Genomic DNA, 21,372 nt, shown 5'->3' with positions numbered 1-21,372 from the left:
TCTCTCTCTCTCTCTCTCTCTCTCTCTCTCTCTCTCTCTCTCTCTCTTTTGCCATTGGAATAAATCCACAACAAGTGAAGAGAAAAATATTAATTTGGTCCCTTGGGGTGTTCAATCTTTTGGCTTCCCTGGGCCACATTGGAAGAAGAATTGTCTTGAGCCCGTACAAAAAAATACACTGACATTTTAACGATAGCTGATGAGCTTTTAAAAAAAAGGTCCATGCATAAATCTCATCATATTTTAAGGGAGTTTATGAATCTGTTTTGGGCTGGATTCAAAGCATGCAGCCCGTGGGCCACGGGTCAAACAAGCTTGCTTTAAATCATTCTTTTTACAGCAATTTGAACTTTAACTCCCTCTGTATTAAGTATTGTGCTGCTGAGAGGACCTCTGAAAATTGAATAAAGACTTTTTCTGGCTAACTACTTTTTGTTAGTTAAAAAATAAAAAGGTAATTATTGCACCTCTTGTGACTTTATTACCATGCCACTTATGTACCTTTCCTCTCTCCTCATCTTAGTTTATATTTACAGTTCCTTGGTGACAGAAGTTCCATGATGGTCAATTAAATATTGGCAGAAATAATAACAGCTACTGAGCTTACGTCCAAAAGAACTCATGTATCTTAATCCTGCTTAGTTTTCAGAAGGGTGTAGTAGTGAGATTAAAATTAATAATTGCATCAGGGCATTCTCTATGGACGAGAAATACAAAACATAATCGAGAATATACTTCGACATAGCTAAATTTCTTCTCCAGATGGATTTAATTTATTTTAAAATTTGAATCACAACATTTTGTAGACAATGGGCTTTCTTAATTCTTACTTTTGACCACCACAAATGACAAGTTTGTTGATTTTCAATGAGAATTGAATGCTGTGTTTTTTCCAGACAAATGCTGCAAAAGCATTTTTGGTTAAAAGATTTTTTTTTTTTTAAATGAATGTACTTTTTAAAGATTGGAGCTAAGGGAAAAGAAAAGATCATCCATGCTCCTGATAATTTTTGACTTTTCTGTGATTCTAGCTCCTATTCTTTTTCTTTTTTCTTTTATTTTCTTTTTTCTTTCTTTCTCTCTCTCTTTCTCTCTCTCTCCCCCTCCCTCCCTTCCTCCCTCCCTCTCTCTCTCCTTCTCTCTTTCTCTCTTTCTTTCTTGGTTGAGACAGAGTCTCACTCTGTCGTCCAGGCTGGAGTGCAGTGGTGCGATCTCGGCTCACTGCAACCTCCGCCTCCCGGGTTCAGGTGATTCTCCTGCCTCAGCCTCTCGAGTAGCTGGTACCACAGGCACACACCACAATGACCGACTACTTTTTGTATTTTTTGTAGAGACTGGGGTTTCACCTTGTTGGCCAGGCTGGACTTGAATTCCTGACCTCAAGTCATCTGCCTGCCTCAGCCTTCCAAAGCGGTGGGATTACAGGTGCAGGCAACTGCGCAGAGGCCTTACTCACATTAATTTGATGTTTTGTAAATCTTGAGTTCATTGAGAGGAAAATAGGCACGACAGTTTTTAGTTGAAGGTGCAAATTAATTTTTAAAATATGACTCCCTTATGTGATAATATTTTCATGTGAGCATAGACATATTTTAGTTCCTTGGACTGAATTTGCTGTGGTTTTCCAAATTCAGGGTTATTATGTGATTATAGATAGAGCCAGTTAAAGATGGAAACATTCAATATCACGTAAATCTTTTACTTAGCAACTTTTCCTCACAGCTCTAAAACATGGTGAAATATCTTTATCAGCTTATATTGACTAAGAGCTTTTATAATTCCTACAAAAATAAAATTATATTTCAAATATGGATTTTTTTCTGGCTAAATATGCTAATAAAAATAACCCAGGTTAATCAAGTGAAACTCTTGAAGATGTCAGAAGCTATTCGGGATCAATTCCTAGCGGTTGTTCCTTCTTTTCCCTTAGTTTCTTCTATCAGGATATATTCCATCGTAACAAATTTGTAAATAAATACAAGTTTAGAAACCCAACAGTGTATAGATTTGGGGGAAATTGTATGAAGACTAGCCTCCTGCCTTTCATATGTTTAATTTGCTTAAAATAGCCAAGTGTCAGCTAATTAATTATACAGCCCTGTCTGGGTGCCTGAATGAATGTGAGTTTACCTTCTGCTGTGTTTTCATGCTCCAGCTGGTGACTTGGCGTGCATTGCTGGTGTATTAATTTTAGTAATGCACGTTCTAATTCATCCTGCCCACAGTCTGTCTGCTGGACACAGGACTGTTTTCAGTTTCCTCCTTCCAACCATCTGCCAAATCATTTCAGAATATATTCTTTCATATGCCCCGGCTCTCAAACCATTTGGAGCAAAGTCTCTCACCTATCCTGGAGACACGACTTCTGCCCTGGTGGATGGCCTGCAGCCTGGGGAGCGCTATCTTTTCAAAATCCGGGCCGCAAACAGGAGAGGCCTGGGACCTCACTCCAAAGCCTTCATTGTCGCTCTGCCAGCAAGTAAGCACCGTGTGTCTATGGCTGTCTTCTCTCCCTCTCCATTCCTGCTGTTTGTTTTGTGTTCCTTTGAATCATGCTCTTGGGTTTGGAACTGCTCAACAGATGATTTTTCCAGGCTAAGCTGCATATTGATTTTTAAAATATTTTTGTGTTCTCTTTAGAAATTAGTCTTCTCAAAGACTAAACTGTTATTGATTATTGATAACATTAATCATTATTGCAGTATTATTAGTGTATTAATTATAGGATTAATGTGATGTCACTATTTAATTTTGGGCTTGTGGTGTGAGGGAAAGAACATTTTTACAAATGGTAATGTGACATTTCATTATTAGTGCTCTTCAATTTCCATATAGATCTAAACATTTTTAGTTTGCAAACCAGAGAGGACAGGAGATGGGTGAAGGTTAAAAAAATTACCCACTGGGTACAATATTCACTGATTGGGTGATGGGTTCACTAGCAGCCCAAGCTTCACCACGATGCAATACATTTCCATAATAAACCTGCACGTGCAATCCCTGAATCTAAATTTTTTTTAAAAAAAGTAAAATTTTTGGTTTGTATTCCATTATTGAGAAATGCAGCAGTATTCAGAAGGATTTCAATTGTCCAGCTTACCTGATCAGTATCAAAACCCAACAAGTTAATCAAGATGCACAGCTGGAGAGGAGTGCTTCTGGACTGTGTTTTCTTTTCTACTTCCTCACATTTATGCTGGATATTGGCAACTTTTCCTTCATTTTGTGCTGTGGAGACCCATGGTATACTGCAATATTAGACAATTTTGTCATGGAAAAATCTGTGACATGGACGACATTTGTCCCCTCTGGCTCTCTCACTGCAATACAGATTCCTCTCCCCTCACAGAATCTCTTCCCTCAGTCAGTCTGTGCTGAAGACAGGGTGATTACAGTACATTTACTATGATTGCTTATCTCAGGAGTCTTTTTAGTTTAAGCCTTATTTTAGAATTAAAAATGTGTCCATTATTAATGGAATTTTAAACAAGAAGGAGGAAGCAGGCAAGGACATGTTATGGGAGGAGGGAACTTTTTGTCATGTCTTAAAAATTACAGATGGGTTGCTCCTCACACGTTCCCTTGTCACTTTGAGTATAGATTATCAGCAATTTCCACCAGGTGTATTCGTATTTCTTGCCTATTAAGGACAGCTATTTTATAATGCATTTGTAATACGCTGACGATCAGTTATATTAAGAAAATCCTATATAAGATTTTGCATTTATAAAATAAATGAGTTACTTCAAAGTACTCATTTCAGAAATTCTTCAAATAAGACGTGGCATAACCTAGTTGAATAGAGATTCAATTCAGGTATATTTTCTGGGACTGTATTGGTTACTTAAAGCAAAATATAAGTTTTAAAAAGAATGCTTTCATTGAGAAAATGAGTTTCCAGTGTTCTAAGGAATTAGAAGTTATTCATTATGACTACTGATTTGAAATGCCTCCATACACTGTCTTAAATACCTTGTATCACCTCCCCCTTGGCTTTTGAGTTTTTTCTTTGACAAGCAGCTCTTAAAATCTGTTGCAGCCAGTAAGGCGGATGTTCAGCAGAACACGGAGGACAATGGGAAGCCCGAAAAACCCGAGCGTTCTTCACTTTCACCCAGACCTCCTGCTTCTCCAGGGAGAAATGCCAAGGACCTTCTCCTTGACTTGAAGAACAAAATCTTGGCCAACGGTGGGGCGCCCCGAAAACCCCAGCTTCGCGCTAAAAAGGCAGAGGAGCTGGATCTTCAGTCGAGAGAACTCACCGGGAAGGAGGAGCTGGGTTCCCAGGAGGACTCGCCCACGTCGCCTTCGGACACCCAAGACCAGAAACGGCCCCTGAGACCGCCAAGTAGACCCGGCCACTCGGTGGTTGCTCCCGGCAGGACTGCGGTGAGGGCCCGGATGCCAGCCCTGCCCCGAAGGGAAGGCGTCGATAAGCCTAGCTTTTTCCCAGCCACCCACCCCCGCCCAGGGACCGCCCCTGCCGCTTCGGCCTCTCCTGCCCACCACGCGGCCACCCAGGACACCTCCCACCGTCCTTCCCTGCCTGCCCGCTTTAATGACAACGACTCAGTGGACTCAGACGAGGATGAGCTCGCTGTGGGCTCCCTCCACCCCAAAGGTGCCTCTGTCCAGCCTCGGCCAGCTCTGTCCCCCAGCCGCCTGTACCCCTCCAGCGTTCTGCGCGACAGAAGCTCCGTGTACCCCGGCGCAAAGCCAACCTCGCCGGTGCGAAGGACCCCCCATTCAGGGGCCGCAGAGGAAGATTCCAGTGCTTTGGCCCCACCCTCAAGACTTTCTCCACCCCATGGGGGATCATCCCGGCTGCTGCCCACCCAGCCACACCTGGGCCCTCCGCTCTCCAGGGGCGGGAAGGATGGCAAGGACACCCCAGCCACCAACTCCAATTCGCCATCGCGGTCCGCCACGTCCTCCTCGGCCTCTTCTCGTCTCTCCTCCAGGACGCAGATGTCTGAGGGAGCGGAGCCTTCTGATGGCGAAGGCGACGGTGACAGCGACACGGAAGACAGCGGGAGGCAGGCGGAGGCCACGGCCCAGACGCTGCGGACCCGGCCTGCCTCTGGACACTTCCATTTGCTCAGACACAAGCCCTTTGCTGCCAACGGGAGGGCTCCAAGCAGGTTCGGCATTGGGCGGGGACCTCGGCTGCAGCCCTCCAGCTCCCCACAGTCCACTGTGCCCTCCCGAGCCCACTCCAGGGTTCACTCTCACCCCGCTTCCCACCCTAGGCTTGGTTCAGGTATCCATGGAGACGAGGAGGATGAGAAGCCGCTTCCTGCCACCATTGTCAACGACCACGTGCCTTCCTCCTCCAGGCAGCCCATCTCCCGTGGCTGGGAGGCCCTAAGGAGGAGCCCTCAGAGAGGAGCCAGCCTGCATCGGAAGGAGCCCATTCCAGAGAACCCCAAATCCACAGGGGCAGATGCGCATCCTCAGGGCAAATACTCCACCTTGTCCTCCAAGGCTCAAGACGTTCAACAGAGCACAGACGCGGACACAGAGGGACATTCTCCCAAAGCGCAGCCGGGGTCCACAGGCCGCCACACATCCCCTGCTCGTCCGCCCGCAGCACGGCCACAGCATCACCCCGGGCCCAGTGTTCCCAGAAGGACGACGCCCGGCCGGGCCCCAGAACAGCAGACCCCTCCTCCTGTCTCCACGTCCCGGAACCAGCCGGGCCCCCAGAGCAGAGACACCGGGCGGTCACCTTCGCAGCCCAGGCTCGCACAGGCCCAGGCCGGGCGGCCCCTCCCTACGTCACAGGGCCGTTTCCACTCCTCCTCGGACCCTTACACGGCGAACTCCCGAGGGGTGCTCCCCTCGGCCCTCCAGAACCAGGATAAGGATAGCCGGAACAGCTATGACGACGACAGCACAGAAGTCGAGGCCCAGGATGTGCGGGCCCCAGCGCACGCCGCGCGCGCCAAGGACGCAGTCGCGTCCCTTCCCAAGCAGCAGATGGAGTCTTCGATGGGCGCAAGTGCCGGTGGCGACGACAGGTCCCAGCGCGGACATGCGAGCTCCCCCGCTAGGCCCAGCCGGCCCAGCGGCCCCCAGTTTCGTGCCCGGGTCCCCGGCAGGGCATCGCCCTACGCGGGGCATAAGGAGGAGGGCGCGATCCAGGCCACACCCGGGAAGTCGGAGCCTTCCAAGCGGCCCCTGTCCAAATCCCAGCAGTCGGTTTCAGCCGAGGAGGAGGAGGAGGAGGACGCGGGGATTTTTAAAGGCGGGAAGGAAGACCTTCTGTCTTCCTCTGTGCGGAAGTGGCCCTCTTCCTCCACTCCCAGGAGCGACAAATACACGGATGGGAGCTTCGCTAAGGACGAGAGGGAGCCTGCCATCGCGCTTGCCCCTCGCGGAGGGAGCCTGGCTCCTGCGAAGCGACCTCTCCCCCCACCTCCAGGCAGCTCCCCCAGGGCCTCCCACCTCCCTTCCCGACCGCCGCCTCGCAGCGCTGCCACGGCAAGCCCGGTCTCAGGCACCCACCCCTGGCCGCGGTACACCACGCGCTCCCCGCCCAGCCACTCCTCCACCACCCCGATGCTGTCCCTGCGCCAGCGGATGATGCACGCCAGATTCCGAAACCCTCTCTCTCGCCAGCCTGCCAGACCCTCTTACAGACAAGGTAGTTTATTTTTTCAAACGGTCTTTAAGGTGCTCAGTAGTGTTCATGGCAATGCCGGAGAGGTTTTTATTCTGTTTTATTTAGCACCTACTATGTCCAAGCACCTTTAAGAACTTTGCACATGTGACATAATTTCAACCTCTGAACTGTCTCTAGAGTTTGCATTGTTACCCCTGTTTTCCAGATGGAAGCTGGGGCTCAGGATCTGAGGGGCTTGCCCTAAGGCAGACAGCTAGGCAGCGGCAGAGGTGCCATTCCAATCCCAAACGGCCTAATTTCACAGCCATGACTAACCCATACTCCCTGTAATTCCATAGTCATTTCACTGTCACTTTGCCTCTTTAAATTTGTTGGTATACACTCTTAACCTGTGAAAATGTGTCACAACCATGATGCCAAACTCAGGTTCTTCTTCATTGTTCAGGTGCCCACGTGTGTTTAAGGGATCCGTAGCAGCTGGTTAGATACATATGTAGGCTTACCTTGTTCTTGTTTTCATCTTCTGCATGCAAACCTCTCAACCAAACAAACCCCAAAACAAACTCAGTATCTCGGGTATGAAGTGCTCAGTGCAATTAGTGAATGTTGTCTAAAACCTCCAGAAAATGCACGTTAAAAATCATTGTCACAAAGAATAGTCACAGGCAGAGGTGTGCCTTGTGTGTCTGTAACAGAGGATTGAAGGAAGTCAGCTATGAACTGGAATCTATGTCCAGGGCAGGGTCTGAGGTATTTACCATCAATTTGCACTCAGTTCAGTGGTGCTTTAAACTCTCCTTGTGTGTAATTGGGGCGTTGTAGAACACTCTTGAATGAATGTATTTTTTTCTTTTTTTTTGCTAATCTGTACAATGCATTGTACAATGTAAAGACATAGAATAATGCCCCATATCAAAGTCAGTTTTCCACTAAGATTGACTATTTTAAGCCAACCTAACACCCTGATAATAGATGTAAAACTCAGCTTTCCCTTGTACATAGCAGGAACTCAATAAATATTTAATAAATAAATGAAGGAATGAGAGAAATAAGTGTCTGACCTGCAAGTAGTGGCCAGAAATCCCAAGCTCTTGAGTCAAGGCTGGACCAGAACAGGCTGGAGCTGATGAGAAATGTTTCCATGTGAGGCAGAGACAGACAGAAACGACAATGCAAGGGTGCTGCCATATCTTCTTACTGTCTGAGCAAATATTTCCCAAGCAGCCCCACAACGTTCAGCAAGCTTTAAGACAGCATCGTGCATTTATACTTGGCGATTGATGACTGGGACATGAGTCAGCTGGAAAAAGTTGTGTTCAATTTAACATGCCAAGAAAAGTGGGGCAGCATGTAGTACATTTTAGACATAATTTTCTCTATCCTTCCAACCTTTCCTTTCTCCACCTTCCACATGGCTAAAATAAAGCTACAGCTACTGAGGTCTTAAGTTTTCTACGGCAAATTGACTTACGCTGGATACACTCATTCCTGCAGTATTGTCAGAAAGCTGTGACTTTACTGTATTCTTAACAGACATTCATATTTGTTATGGAGAAGTCATAATTTAAGACTGTCATTATCTAATATATTGGAGCTATTGGTTTAAAATTCTGTTTAGAGCTTCTGTTTGAAATGATGTGTTGCTACTTATAGTTTGGTATGAAGCCAACTTCCCGGAAATGCTAAATTTACCAGGCTGTGTTATTTTTATTTTTGGTACTGTGTAGGTTATAATGGCAGACCAAATGTAGAAGGGAAAGTCCTTCCTGGTAGTAATGGAAAACCGAATGGACAGAGAATTATCAATGGCCCTCAAGGAACAAAGTGGGTAGGGTAAACTTCTTTACACATACCGGTTGTTTTCATGCTGTTGAGAAGAGAATAATGGTGACGTTGTGTAACGATAAATGAAGTGGTCTTTATTTGTTCTTTCTTCTCTAGTTTTAACTATTCATATATACTTGTATAGAGTTTCTTTCATACTCAGAAAAATCTTTGGTTCTCTTGGTAACTAGCTTGTTTTCTTCTCATAGCCAAGATAAGGCATGGGCCTTAGTTTTTCATTTCTCTTGACTGGTTAGGAAGGTCAAATGAATGCATGGCTCAACCATAGCAATTATAGACCCAATGGATGGCCTCTCAAATGAACTAAATTTTCCCTGACGTGGTATTTTCATTTTATTTTTAGGTTTTGTGTATTGTTTGATTAAACATTACACATATTTTCTGTAAGTTGTCTCAAATCCTTTCTAAAAGGACACAGGGTAAAAACAAACAAATAAATAAACAAAAACCCTGAGTGATGTTGGCCGTTTTTATTAGATTGCCTTTTGAATCTTCCAATAATTGTCGTTGGACTAAAACTATGTATTAGTACTTTATGTATGTCTAAGCTAAAAGCTTTAACTGCTTGGGGTTAAGATAAATGTTTAGGAAGTTTTGGTGGGTTGAGGGTAATAGAACACTTTGCAATATTCAGGAATTTAAAGTACTTTCTCTAAGAATCAAAAAAATTATTTATACTGTAATTCTCAGTCAAAACTTCCCATTTATAATGATAAGTTTTAGAGAAACGTACTAAAAGACTATGACTTTTTCAGTCATGGGTGATTTAAAGATGCATGTTACCATTCCTATATATATATATATATATATATATATATATTTTGAGACGGAGTCTTGCCCTGTTGCCCAGGCTGGAGTGCAGTGGTGTGATCTGGGCTCACTGCAACCTCCGCCTCCTGGGTTCAAGTGATTCTCCTGCCTCATTCTCCTGAGTAGCTGGGATTATAGGCACCGCCACCAAGCCTGGCTAATTTTTGTGTTTTCAGTAGAGATGGGGTTTCACCATGTTGGCCAGGCTGGTCTCGAACTCCTTACCTCATGATCCACCTGCCTTGGCCTCCCAAAGTTCTGGGATTAGGAAGAGAAATTTATAATAGGAAAAATGCACATTAAAGCAAAATGCCGTTGCAAACAATTTTGAATTGAAATAGTATGGGGTAGATTTCAAAATAGGGTTTATATAAATTTTGTATTAATTACCACATAGCAAGTGGCTTGCTTGCGGGCTTCCTCCAGTAGCCTGATTGTGTAGAGCAGCGGTTCTCAAACGTAAGCCGGCTTCGGATCACTGAGGATTTTGTCAAATACAGGTCTTGCGTAGCTGGGTGACTTGAGTATCTGACAAGTTCCTATGTGTTGCTGAGGCTTCAGGTTCAGGACCATGCTTTGAGAACCGCCAGCCAAGAGCATGAGCTTGTTCCTTAATCGAGATAATTATGGCTTTCTTCAGGTTTTGCAGTTCCTTAGAATGTGGCATTTTTTGCCTGCATACTATATTAGGCAACTTGATTACAAATCATATTGTTTTTGTTATAGCAACTTTGATTTTTAACATTAACAGCAAAATTGAAAGATTTTATGTCTTTAATATGCTAGCAATATATATTCATTGAAAGAAGTTAAAACAATTCATATTGAAATATATGAAAAAATAAACATTCTTTACCTAAACTGCTTCTCAAAGATAACCACTGTTAACAGTTTGAGGTATAACCTTCCATAATTTTTTTCTCTGCAGTTTTAATCTATGTACACAAATGGATGTATTTTTATTTTTGCAAAATAATCAGCCTTGTAATCTGAGTCCACATATATGTAGAATGTATGTCAAATTGTCTGCAAAATACTCTACATATGGATGGGACATAAATTATTTAATATCTTCCCTCAACTGAGAGACACATTGCTTCTGTCTTTCCAGCATTAGACACATGCACTTAATGGTAAAAATATTTCTAACATCGTTTGTGATTTGAGAAACTTAAAACAATTTACATATTATATGGGTAAGCAATTATAATATGAAAGATGACTGTTTTGCACCTTATTTTTTAAGACTTTATGAATGATATTGACAGAATGTCTTCTACTCACCTTACGGTTTCCTTCTTTGGAAGCTTCAGGCGTATGTACATGTAGTTGGGCTAATGTGACCATTTCGAAACATCCAATATATTCTTTCATCTATGTCATGGATTTAGGTTGTGGACCTTGATCGTGGGTTAGTATTGAATGCAGAAGGAAGGTACCTCCAAGATTCACATGGAAATCCTCTTCGGATTAAATTAGGAGGAGATGGTCGAACCATTGTGGGTAAGGGAAAATGGTTTCTAAAGAATAAAAGCCCACTGAATTAGCTATAGAATCACAGCTTCTATCTTCCTTCGCCCCCTCATTGATAATGATTGTTCTTGGTGTGGTGACTTTTACCCATGTGGGAAGAAGAGCCTCAAAAGAGGCAGCACTTGGTGTTTCCCCCAGACTGCTTTGGTGCTACTCTTCCTGCAGGCTGCATCTGCTAGAAAATGTGGCCCTTTGTTCTTAAATTGGCCCTTTTAGAGGAGGGCTCCACAAACTATAACCTGTAGGTTGTAGTTCAGTACCTGCTTTTGTAAGCCCTGCCAGCTCAGAATAGTTTTTACTTTTTTTTTTTGAGATGGAGTCTTGCTCTGTTGCCCACGCTGGAGTGCAGTGGCACAATCTCAGCTCATTGCAGCCTCCACCTCCTGGGTTCAAGCGATTCTTCTGCCTCAGCCTCCTGAGCAGCTGGGTTTACTGGTTCCCACCACCAAGCCTGGCTAATTTTTGTATTTTTAGTAGAGATGGGCTTTTGCCATATTGGCCAGGCTGGTCTTGAACTCCTGACCTCAGGTGATCCATCTGCCTCTGCCTCCCAAGGTTCTGGGATTATAGGTGTGAACCACCACGCCCGGCCTAGTTTTTATGTTTTTAAATGATTGCCAGAAAAAAAAAATATTTTGTGACGTGATAATTATATAAAATGCACACTTCATTGTCCATATGCAAAGTTTTATTGGAACACAATACACTCACTTATTTATGCATTGTCTAACTCATTTGTTATGTGTTCTTTACGTATTGTCTATCTTCTTTTTTGCACTCTAAAAGCTGATTGACTAGTTGCAACAGAGACCATCTTGCCTATAAGGCTTAAAATATTTACTTCCTGGCCTTTTACGGAAGTTTTCCACCCTTAATCCAAAATAACACTTTTCCCTCTTAGAAGTAGGAATGAGGCAAAGGAAAGTATTACTTCCTCTGCTAGACACAAGAGTTATCTCAGGATAATGGGGCATACTGATGCAATATTCATTTATCTCTTTGCCTTTTACTGATTAAAACGTGTTTATACATAAGCTTTGAGAAGACACTTGTTACTTGCTTTTTATTGTTTCACCTTGTTTAATTCATAGCTATTGGTTGATTTTGTTTCAGACCTGGAAGGGACCCCCGTCGTGAGTCCTGATGGCCTGCCCCTCTTTGGACAGGGGCGACATGGCACACCCTTGGCCAGTGCACAGGATAAGCCAATTTTGAGTCTTGGAGGAAAGCCGCTGGTGGGCTTGGAGGTCATCAAAACAACCACCCATCCCCCTACCACCACCACGCGGCCCACCACTACTACAACGCCCCTGCCTACGACTACTACCCCCAGGCCCACCACGGCCACCACCCGCCGCACGACCACCACCCGCCGCACGACCACCAGGCGCCCAACAACCACGATCCGAACCACTATGCGGACAACCACCACCACCACCCCCAAACCCACCACTCCCATCCCCACGTGTCCCCCTGGGACTTTGGAACGGCATGACGATGATGGCAACCTGATAATGGGCTCCAGTGGGATCCCGGAGTGCTATGCTGAAGAAGGTAACTGGCTTTGTTCTAATGCTAACCACGTACCAGGCACACTAGCATGCTGCAGCTCAGAGCAGGGTGGTGGAGCCTGCAGGGGAGGGATGAGAACTGCACACAGCAAAGCAGCAACCAGATAAATTTTGATCCCAGCAGGTTTGTTTGACAGTACCATGTCATAGCTAAGGCTGGAAGACTTAAAGAAAAATATTGCATAGGACATATTTATATGAAAAAGTTATTTGCTGCTCACTTAAAGTCAGATTTAACTGGGCTCCAGTGTTCATCTGGCAGCTCTTATCACAACCCAAGTCAAGAATTTAGCTGAAACTTGTGACATTAGGTGTTTGGACTAGCATTTCCCAAAGTGTGTTCCAATGGATATTGTAGATTAGTGGTTGTAACATATATGTATATGCTTGAAAGGTTCTGTGATTAGCTATGTGATTTAAATAAGGTTGGATAAATTTCTTACAGTTGTAACACTTAGATCATTGAATAGTTCATTGAGAATCTCCAAGAAAAGGAATGTTTCCCCAGCATATTCAGCAGCTGAGCACTTTTTTGATCGGCCCTCCTTGAAGACGTTTAGGAATCAAGCTTGGAATTCTTATGCAGCATTGTTGACCATGATAAGTCCAATTGGTATGAACATGAATATTGTATCCAAGATGGGAATTCTGTTGGAATTTAGTCTTTCTGTGGAAAAGCTCCAAATAAACAGGAAAACTTGACACATCTAAAAATTTCACACCAAAAGAACATGGAAATACATACAGAGGGAGAGGAACAATGGGAAGAAAATTTCTCCTCTGTCCATTGACCCAGTGAGTACAAATTTGAATTTATCTTTGAATTCCTAGTATTAAAATATTATGTTAATTTCCTGACATCTGACTTCTGCATGCATTAATGTGTTTAGTTTTAAAGGCTGAACTATAATTAAAATAATTACTTAATAGTTGGCTATAAACAAAAAAGTGGCTATTTTGGATTTGGTTTTAATTAATGTTGCTATTATTTCACATTTTATTTTGTCTGGTTTTATTTAGGGCTTCTAACATGTTCTTTTTCTTTACTTTGTATTTTTGGACTTTTATTTGACATGAAAGTCAATATTTTTCTTGGCATTTTTGCCTCTTATTTTCTTTGCAAATCATGACATATATATGTTCACTGCCGCCCAGTCTCCTGATTCTCTAGTCCAAGCTAAAGAATAATTTTCCTCTGGATAACATTTTGAAAATAAGTACAAATCAACACAAAGTCTTGGGGAAAAGTTAAATTTGGAGACAGCAACATAGCATCCTTATATTGTATTTTAATGCACTATAATTTGTTATTTTACAAAGACTTCCATATGACCTTTCTTCCTTTCTGAATTCTACCGTTCTGCTAACAAATTCATTAAACATTTTCTTCTTTGTCAACTGTAATCATAGTTAATTTTATCTTTTAATCTTTTTAAACCACTTTCTTGATGCATGTTTGGCATAGAAAAGGTTTTGCATATTTAATCCATATGTGTGGACGAGTTTGGGATAGAATCCACTCACGAAATCATCATCGCACTAAGACCACAGACACACCCATCACCTCCCAAAGTTTCCTCCCACTCCCACTACTTTATTGTTAGTGTTATTCTTTTCTCTTTCTTTGTAGTGAGAACATACCCCATAAAAATGGTCATTTTTTGTGATAAGAAATTAAACTTTTACTATTACAAAGATACATGCACATACATGTTCACTGCAGCACTAGTCACAATAGCAAAGACACAGAATCAACCCAAATGCCCATAATGATAGACTGGACAAAGAAATTGTGGTCCAATATAGATAATGGAATATTATGCAGCCATAAAAAGGCACAAGATTATGTCCTTTGCAGGAACATGGATGGAGCTGAAAGCCATTATCCTCACCAAAATAACACAGGAACAGAAAACCAAACACCACGTGTTCTCACTTATAAGTGGGAGCTGAACAATGAGAACACATGGACACAGGGAGGGGAACAACATATAGTGGGGCCTGTTAGAGGGTGGGGTGGGAGAAGGGAGAGCATTGGGGAAAATAGCTAATGCATGCTGCGCTTCATACCTAGATGACGGGTTGATTTGTGCAGCAAACCACCATGGCACACGACTACCTTTGTAACAAGCCTGCACCTCCTACACATGTACTCCAGAACTTAAAAATAAAAATGTTTTTAAATTAAATTTTAAAAATATACTAGCTCTATTGAAATAAAATTCATATACCATAAAGTTCACCTTTTAAAGTTGGTGGATTTTAATGTAATTGGAGCTGTGCAATGATCACCACTGTTAGACTGCATAATATTCTCATCACCCCAGGAGAAGTTCCACACTCATTAGCAGCAAGCCCGCATTCCTCCCTCCTCCCAACCCCTGGAAACCGCTAATGTACTTCCTCTCTCTATGGATTTACCCATTTGGGACATTTTGTATAAATGGAATCATGTCATATGTGGCTTTTTGTGTCTGACTTCTTTCACTTAGCATAATTGTTTCCAAGATTCATTCACATTATAGAATATATCAGTACTTAATTCTTTTTCTTCCATTGTATGAATATACAGCATTTTTTCCATTCATCAGTCAGTGTCTTCTGGGCTATTTCCACATTTTGGTTGTTATGAATAATGCTGCCTTGAACCTTTGTTTGTTTAGTTTTGCTCTTCTTGATCTTACTTCTCCATTGGATAATAAACTCTTTGCAGTTGAGACAGTGTCTTCTGTCCCATCTCTAATTCCTTGTGGTACCTAAGTATGCAGCTTCGGATATCTAAGCAAGACCTTAAGGTGTAGGCATTCCCCATGTCCTAAATACCAGTGCTCTTTTTTTTTTTTTTTTCAGGTTCCGTTTCTAGAGCAAATCTGATAGAGGGTATATATGGATTGTGATGAGCCAGATGAACATCTTCAAGAATTTGTAGCATGACCTTGTTACAGGTCACAGAAAAACATCAGTCATTATGGAAAACAGATCTTCCCCATCACAGCTGGGTCTCCAGACAGAAAATACTGAGAAACTGAAAAATTCACTTGAGCTGGACCAACTGTACAATGTGCAAATATCCCTGAGTTTCAGATGGCTGTCATTTACCTTCTGTCTCTAAACTTCTACTGAGAATAATTTTAAAAAATATTTTTTAATAACTCTGGAGCAAAGACCTTACTTGTTTGGTGAAAATTTTCACTTTTTTTTTTTGTGACTACATGAATAAACTACCGAAGAGAATAAACTGCACTTCTAGGGTTGACGGCTGGCACTGTTTATGTGAAGAGCGTTTCACATCGGTGCTGGGTTGACTTACAAGATACCCAGTTATACATAGTTCTGAATGGTTTAAAATGGCATTCAGATGGGCCAAGTCAGGTGGTCAACTTTTTTAAAAAATTGTGAATATATTTCATTACATCTGGAAGTTATTTTTACTTGGAGTCAAGATGGTTCTATTTTAGAAAAATTATGCCTGAGTTTTTTTTAGTCTTAAGAAAAAGAACGCTGGAATCACTCAGTAGGTTGTTTACTTAATGCCAGAGGACTTAACTGTCACTCATCTCAGGAAGTGAACTCATTTGCAGGTAAAAGCATCATTTCTGTGGTCTGCTGCTTTCATTGGAGTGTTTCAGCACCTCAAGGAATTACCCATAACAACAGAGTCCATGAAGGAAATGATACACTTTGCCCTTTTCTTGTTCACCCTGGGATGAAAAACCTCACAATGTATTCATTTTTGACCTGGCTAAAAACAATAATGAAAAGAAATGACCCTGAACTGATAATGAGGAAGAGCAAGATGGTATTCCTAGAGGTGAAATTGACAAGGGAAAGAAAATGATAGGCCACAAAATAATGGCAAGATAATCCCAAACTTTAGAGGGTGTGAACCTGCAAACTGATTTGAACAAGCTCAGAAGTAATTTGTCTTGGATCTCAGGCATATTGACATTGGAATGACTGAAGGAAAGTTTATGTTTAATAGTTTTTCATGAAATGGCCACTCTACCCTGAAACGGATGGATAATTTACAACTTCTCTCTACTTAACATTCATTGGCTGCATTAGCACACACCAGAGTCATTGCCTCAAGGACCATCTCTTGGGTTTCTGAATAGGAGCTGGGGGCTTCTGAATAGAACTGTGATTCCAGGAAGGCTGGACAGACCATTCAAGGTTGCCATTGTCTTTCATGGGTGGAGTTTGTTTTCACAACGTAACATTCATGTCATTCAAACTAGACTAAAAAAGATTGGTAGAATAATGACATAGGAGTTTATATACCTTCTATTTCAATTTCCCCTTCATTACACTGTGGAATGATGATTCTAATTGAACATCTCCATGTTTACAAATAATTTTATTGGTTAGCTCAACTTTTAAGAAGTGGAGGCAGTTTTATGAAGTATAAAGTACGTAGTCTTTGGAGCCAGAGAGCTTGAAGATCACATTCTGTTTTTGCTGTCTTTTACCATCTGCACGTCTCAGGCATGCTGTAAATCTTCCCAGAGCCATGGTGTCCTTGGCAGATGTATTAGTCTGTTTTCATACTGCCATAAAGATACTACCTGAGACTGGGTAACTTATAAAGGAAAGAGGTTTAATTGACTCACAGTTCTAAATGGCTGGGGAGGCCTCGGGAAACTTACAATCATGGCAGATGGAGAAGCAGGCACATCTTACATGGTGGCAGGTGAGAGCAAGAGAGAGCAAGTGTGCAGGAAAAACTCCCATTTATAAAACCATCAGATCTTGTGAGAATTCACCTCCTATCATGAGAACAACATGAGGGAAGCTTCCCCCATAATCCAATCACTTTCCACCAGATCGTTCCGTGGACATGTGGGGATTTTAGGGATTACTATTCAAGATGAAATTTGGGTGGGGACACAGCCAAACCATATCAGCTGGGAAACGGTTATTTATAAGCTCAGTGTATCTCAAGGGTTTGTTGTGAAATTAATTCAAACAAGATATACATAAATGTGGCTGATGCACAGAAGACATCCAGGAAACCATCCACTAGTCACTTCTTCCTGTTTTCCCCACCTCGCTCCCTTTTAAAGGTGCGTTAAGTTTAGAGAGTTCTATATAATTGCTGTGGGCTTCAGGTCAAAGGGAGGAAAGGAATTCCTTTGAATTTTTTTTTTTGAGCTATAAAACCTTTTGCCTCAAGATTTTATCAGCTATAGTGAGATGTTCTCTTTTTTTCAGCTACATCTATATCCCCCAAGTAGAGAAATAGTATAATTGATTCCATGACACCTTTTCCAAAAGACTTCTGCTTAAACTACCCTGATAATGGAGGCAAAGATGCCTTTTATGCATAAATCACTCACCTAACCACGTTACTCATGCTCATAATATCAGTTTAGTTATTACGGGAATTTTAATAGTTCTAACTAGGGTTTCCTGGCTTTTCCAAAAATCGCATCTGAAATTTTATATTACATTTCAAGTATAATTCTGTAGTCAAAATAGATCTATTGGTTAATACAGTCCAATCTGTCTGTAAAGAGAAATTTGCAATCACTGACATATTTTTCCAAACTTCCTATGCAAATTAGGAAATCTGATTTATCTCCCAAGTCCATGAGAGAGGGTGGGAGGTCAGTAGGAAGTAGAGAAGCACAGGAAATTCGTGTTGGTAGGGTTTGCCAAGTTGGCACATAGAAGAGGTAGGAAATTACCCTGTTTCTAGAATATTCCAGAGGCAAGATGGATGGGATGGAAGAATGAAGACTGATGAAGAGGGGAGTTCACGCGAGGGGCTCTTGTCACCATCCTGAGCACCAATCGCCCACCCTCTTTTCTCTCTCGTGACTGCTTCCTGAGAGCACCTGCTGTGGCATGAGGGGACGGGGTCTTCCCTCAGCATCAGAGCCCTGCAGGCACGCCTTGCAGCCCTGCAGGCGGGTGGGCTGAGCTGGTGGGAGGGAGGTGAGAGAGAGCTCAGTGGTGCTGAGGAGTCTGGGGATGTGGAGCGGGGTGTTTGCTCCTGATGGGGCGGGCATTTGTATTGCCCTTTTCTGGGCCCAAAGGAGAGACAGTCTGGGTTCCATGTCAGTGCTTTGATGATTTTCCTCCTGAAAAAGTTGTGGAAACTCGGGCCTTGGGGACTTGTTTTTGTGACCTACTTGAGGTGAATGATTGTTACGCTCTGGGACCTGCTTCTGAGAGAACCTCGGAGAAAGAGCCCTGGATGACCGGTCCTTCTCTCTGTACTCACTAGATGAGTTCTCAGGCTTGGAGACCGACACCGCAGTACCCACGGAAGAGGCCTATGTTATATATGACGAAGGTACAAACTGGCTTTTGAAAAATTGTTTGCACACTTTCTTTCCTGATCAAAAGATCTGATTGTAACTATTGAGTGGATGATCTTGATGAAGTTTCCTTTAGAACTTTGGGCTGGTGGCAATGCTGAGGGCTGGCTTAGAGAAGGGTGATTGTACCCCATGCTTCCACATCAGCTTGAAATCCATATCTGATCTATGAAAAACATTAATGCTTACCATGCAGGTGCAGCTTTCCATCTGGTCCCTGTGCTCCCTGGTCCCTGAGCTCCCCGTTCCCTCCCTCCCAACCCTCTTGGGGCCCAAGGAATTCTGGAGTTGTCCATCTGGGCTCCCCTTCAGCCTTTATTTATAAAACTTACTTGGTTTAATCAAATGCCACTTCCTTACTTGGCTCTTCTCTTTCTTACCCTTTTCTTTTCTCTCCTTTTCTAATTACATAAAAAATGTGATGCTTAGACCTGTTGATTTCTTATCACAAAATCGTTTCAAGGGTAAGTTTATAAGATTAGGAACATAGGCCGGCTGCAGTGGCTCAAGCCCGTAATCTTAATGCAAGGTCAAGGAGGGAGGATCACCTGAGCCCAGGAGTTCAAAACCAGCCTGGGCAACATGGCAAGATCCTGTCTCTACCAAAAGTTAAAAAATTAGCCGAATGTAGTAGCACACACCTGTAGTTCCAGCTACCTGAGAGGCTGAGACAGGAGGATCCTTTTGAGCCCAGGAGTTCGAGCTATGATGGCATCACTGCACTCCAGCCTGGGTGAAAAAACAATAATCCATTAAAAAAAAATTTTTTTTAAATTGCATTTTAGGTTTTCGGATACATGTGAAGAACATGTAAGATTGTTGCATAGGTACACATGTGGCAGTGTGATGTGCTGCCTTCCTCCCCTTCACCTATATCTGGCATTTCTCCCCATGCTATCTCTCCCCAGCTCCCCACCCCCGTCCCTCCCCCATTTCCCCTCAACAGACCTCAGTGTGTAGTGCTCCCCTCCCTGTGTCCATGTGTTCTCATTGTTCAACACCCACCTATGAGTGAGAACATGCGGTGCTTGATTTTCTGCTCTTGTGTCAGTTTGCTGAGAACGATGGTTTCCAGGTTCATCCATGTCCCTACAAAGGACACAAACTCATCATTTTTGATGGTGGCATAATAATACGAACAATACCATCAGTTACCATCTACTGAGTGACTCTCCCAGATGTATTCCTAACCTTAAAAAAAATTTTTTTTTGATTAGACAAATGGGACCTAATAAAAAAAAATTTTTTTTAAGGTTAAGAATACATCTGGGAGAGTCACTCAGTAGATGGTAACTGATGGTATTGTTTGTATTATTATACTTAGGACCCTGTGATTGGTTTGTGTGATTGGGAAGTTGCCTCTGCAGTTGAAGAAGTTCTTAGAGGAATCTTGTCCACACCCAGTGTGGCCTGTGACACCAGGGCTCAGGATTCTACTTCTGAGCTCTACCTTTTCTGCGATTATTCATAGCTTTAATTGTCTTAAATCACAACTGTGCAAACAACGTCACCTTTGATGTTAGTTATTCATAGTAAAGCCCAATGTAGTGGTTTAATCCCAAGGTTTTCAAACAAAATTGACTTAAAAGAAAAACAGCAGATGTTAGAAAGCAAAAGATTTTTTTAGTACCTTTGAAACTATGAAGCATCTTATCTTTGAACAGTTTGAAAAAGGGGCAGAGTTTTCTTTTCTTTTTTAAGTGTTAAAGGATTAGTTGTCTTGGCAGGATTAAACCCACCCCCCCCCATTCCCAGAAAAAGTTCATACACAGAAGAAAACAAGTTTTTTGTTTTTTTTTTTCTGAGATGGAGTCTTGCTCTGTTACCCATGCTGGAGTATAGAGGCATGATCTTGGCTCACTGCAACCTCCTCCTCCTCCTTGGTTCAAGCAATTCTCATGCCTCAGCCTCCCTCTCGAGTAGCTGTGACTAGGGGTGCATACCACCATGCTTGGCTAAGTTTTGTATTTTTAGTAGAGATGAGATTTCACCATGTTGGCCATGCTGGTCTTGAACTCCTGACCTCAGGTGATCTGCCTGCCTCCACCTCCCAAAGTACTGGGATTACAGGTGTGAGCCATTGTGCCCGGCCTGAAAAACATTTTTTAAGAAAAAAATTCAAGTTTATTTTTTGATGTGATCTTTTATTCTCTAAAAGGGAACATTATGCAGGTAGAGCATGGCCTTGGGCCAGTGCCGTCAGCTAAGGATGAATTCTAAGTTTCTCTCCAGCTCTGAGTCTAAAACCCCATTTTTCTTGTCATATGTGTTTCTTTTTGCCCTTACTCTCTTCTGTCTGCAGCTGCTTTTCTGCAGGGACAGAAATGGGAAGCAACAGTATTTTAGTAAAAATAAATTACGTTTGGGCATAGCATTTATTTTCGTGTGTGTGTGTGTACGTGTGTGTGTGTGTGTGTGTGTGTGTGTCTGTCTGTCTGTCTGTCTGTCTGTCTGGGTTTTAGCCTACAGTTGAATGTTAAGAAGGTATAGCTTTGGGAGGCCGAGGTGAGCGAATCACGAGGTCAAGAGATTGAGACCATCCTGGCCTCACATGGTGAAACCCCGTCTTTACTAAAAATACAAAAATTAGTTGGGCATTGTGGCATGCACCTGTAGTCCCAGCTACTTGGGAGGCTGAGGCAGGAGAATTGTTTGAACCCGGGAG

The 21,372-nt window shown here is 42.7% G+C and overlaps 1 protein-coding gene across 4 annotated transcripts in view; it reads left to right on the top strand.

Moving 5' to 3' along the window:
* The window catches only part of FNDC1 (fibronectin type III domain containing 1), a 109,143-nt gene that overhangs the window by 65,273 nt on the left and 22,498 nt on the right, over positions 1 to 21,372 (top strand). For 3 of the 4 annotated variants that reach the window (XM_037741818.1, XM_037741826.1, XM_017538261.2), the window contains 6 exons: positions 2,291 to 2,479; positions 4,040 to 6,646; positions 8,353 to 8,453; positions 10,672 to 10,783; positions 11,927 to 12,367; positions 18,614 to 18,682. In XM_037741818.1, the coding sequence (XP_037597746.1) occupies positions 2,291 to 2,479; positions 4,040 to 6,646; positions 8,353 to 8,453; positions 10,672 to 10,783; positions 11,927 to 12,367; positions 18,614 to 18,682 (3,519 nt within the window). The remainder of the gene's footprint in view (positions 1 to 2,290; positions 2,480 to 4,039; positions 6,647 to 8,352; positions 8,454 to 10,671; positions 10,784 to 11,926; positions 12,368 to 18,613; positions 18,683 to 21,372) is intronic. The other variant, XM_037741823.1, reaches the window with a different exon arrangement.

This window comes from Cebus imitator, unplaced genomic scaffold, assembly GCF_001604975.1.
Source record: "Cebus imitator isolate Cc_AM_T3 unplaced genomic scaffold, Cebus_imitator-1.0 Scaffold6, whole genome shotgun sequence".
NCBI classification, from domain to species: Eukaryota; Metazoa; Chordata; class Mammalia; order Primates; family Cebidae; genus Cebus; species Cebus imitator.
This window is presented reverse-complemented; position numbering and strand designations above follow the sequence as displayed.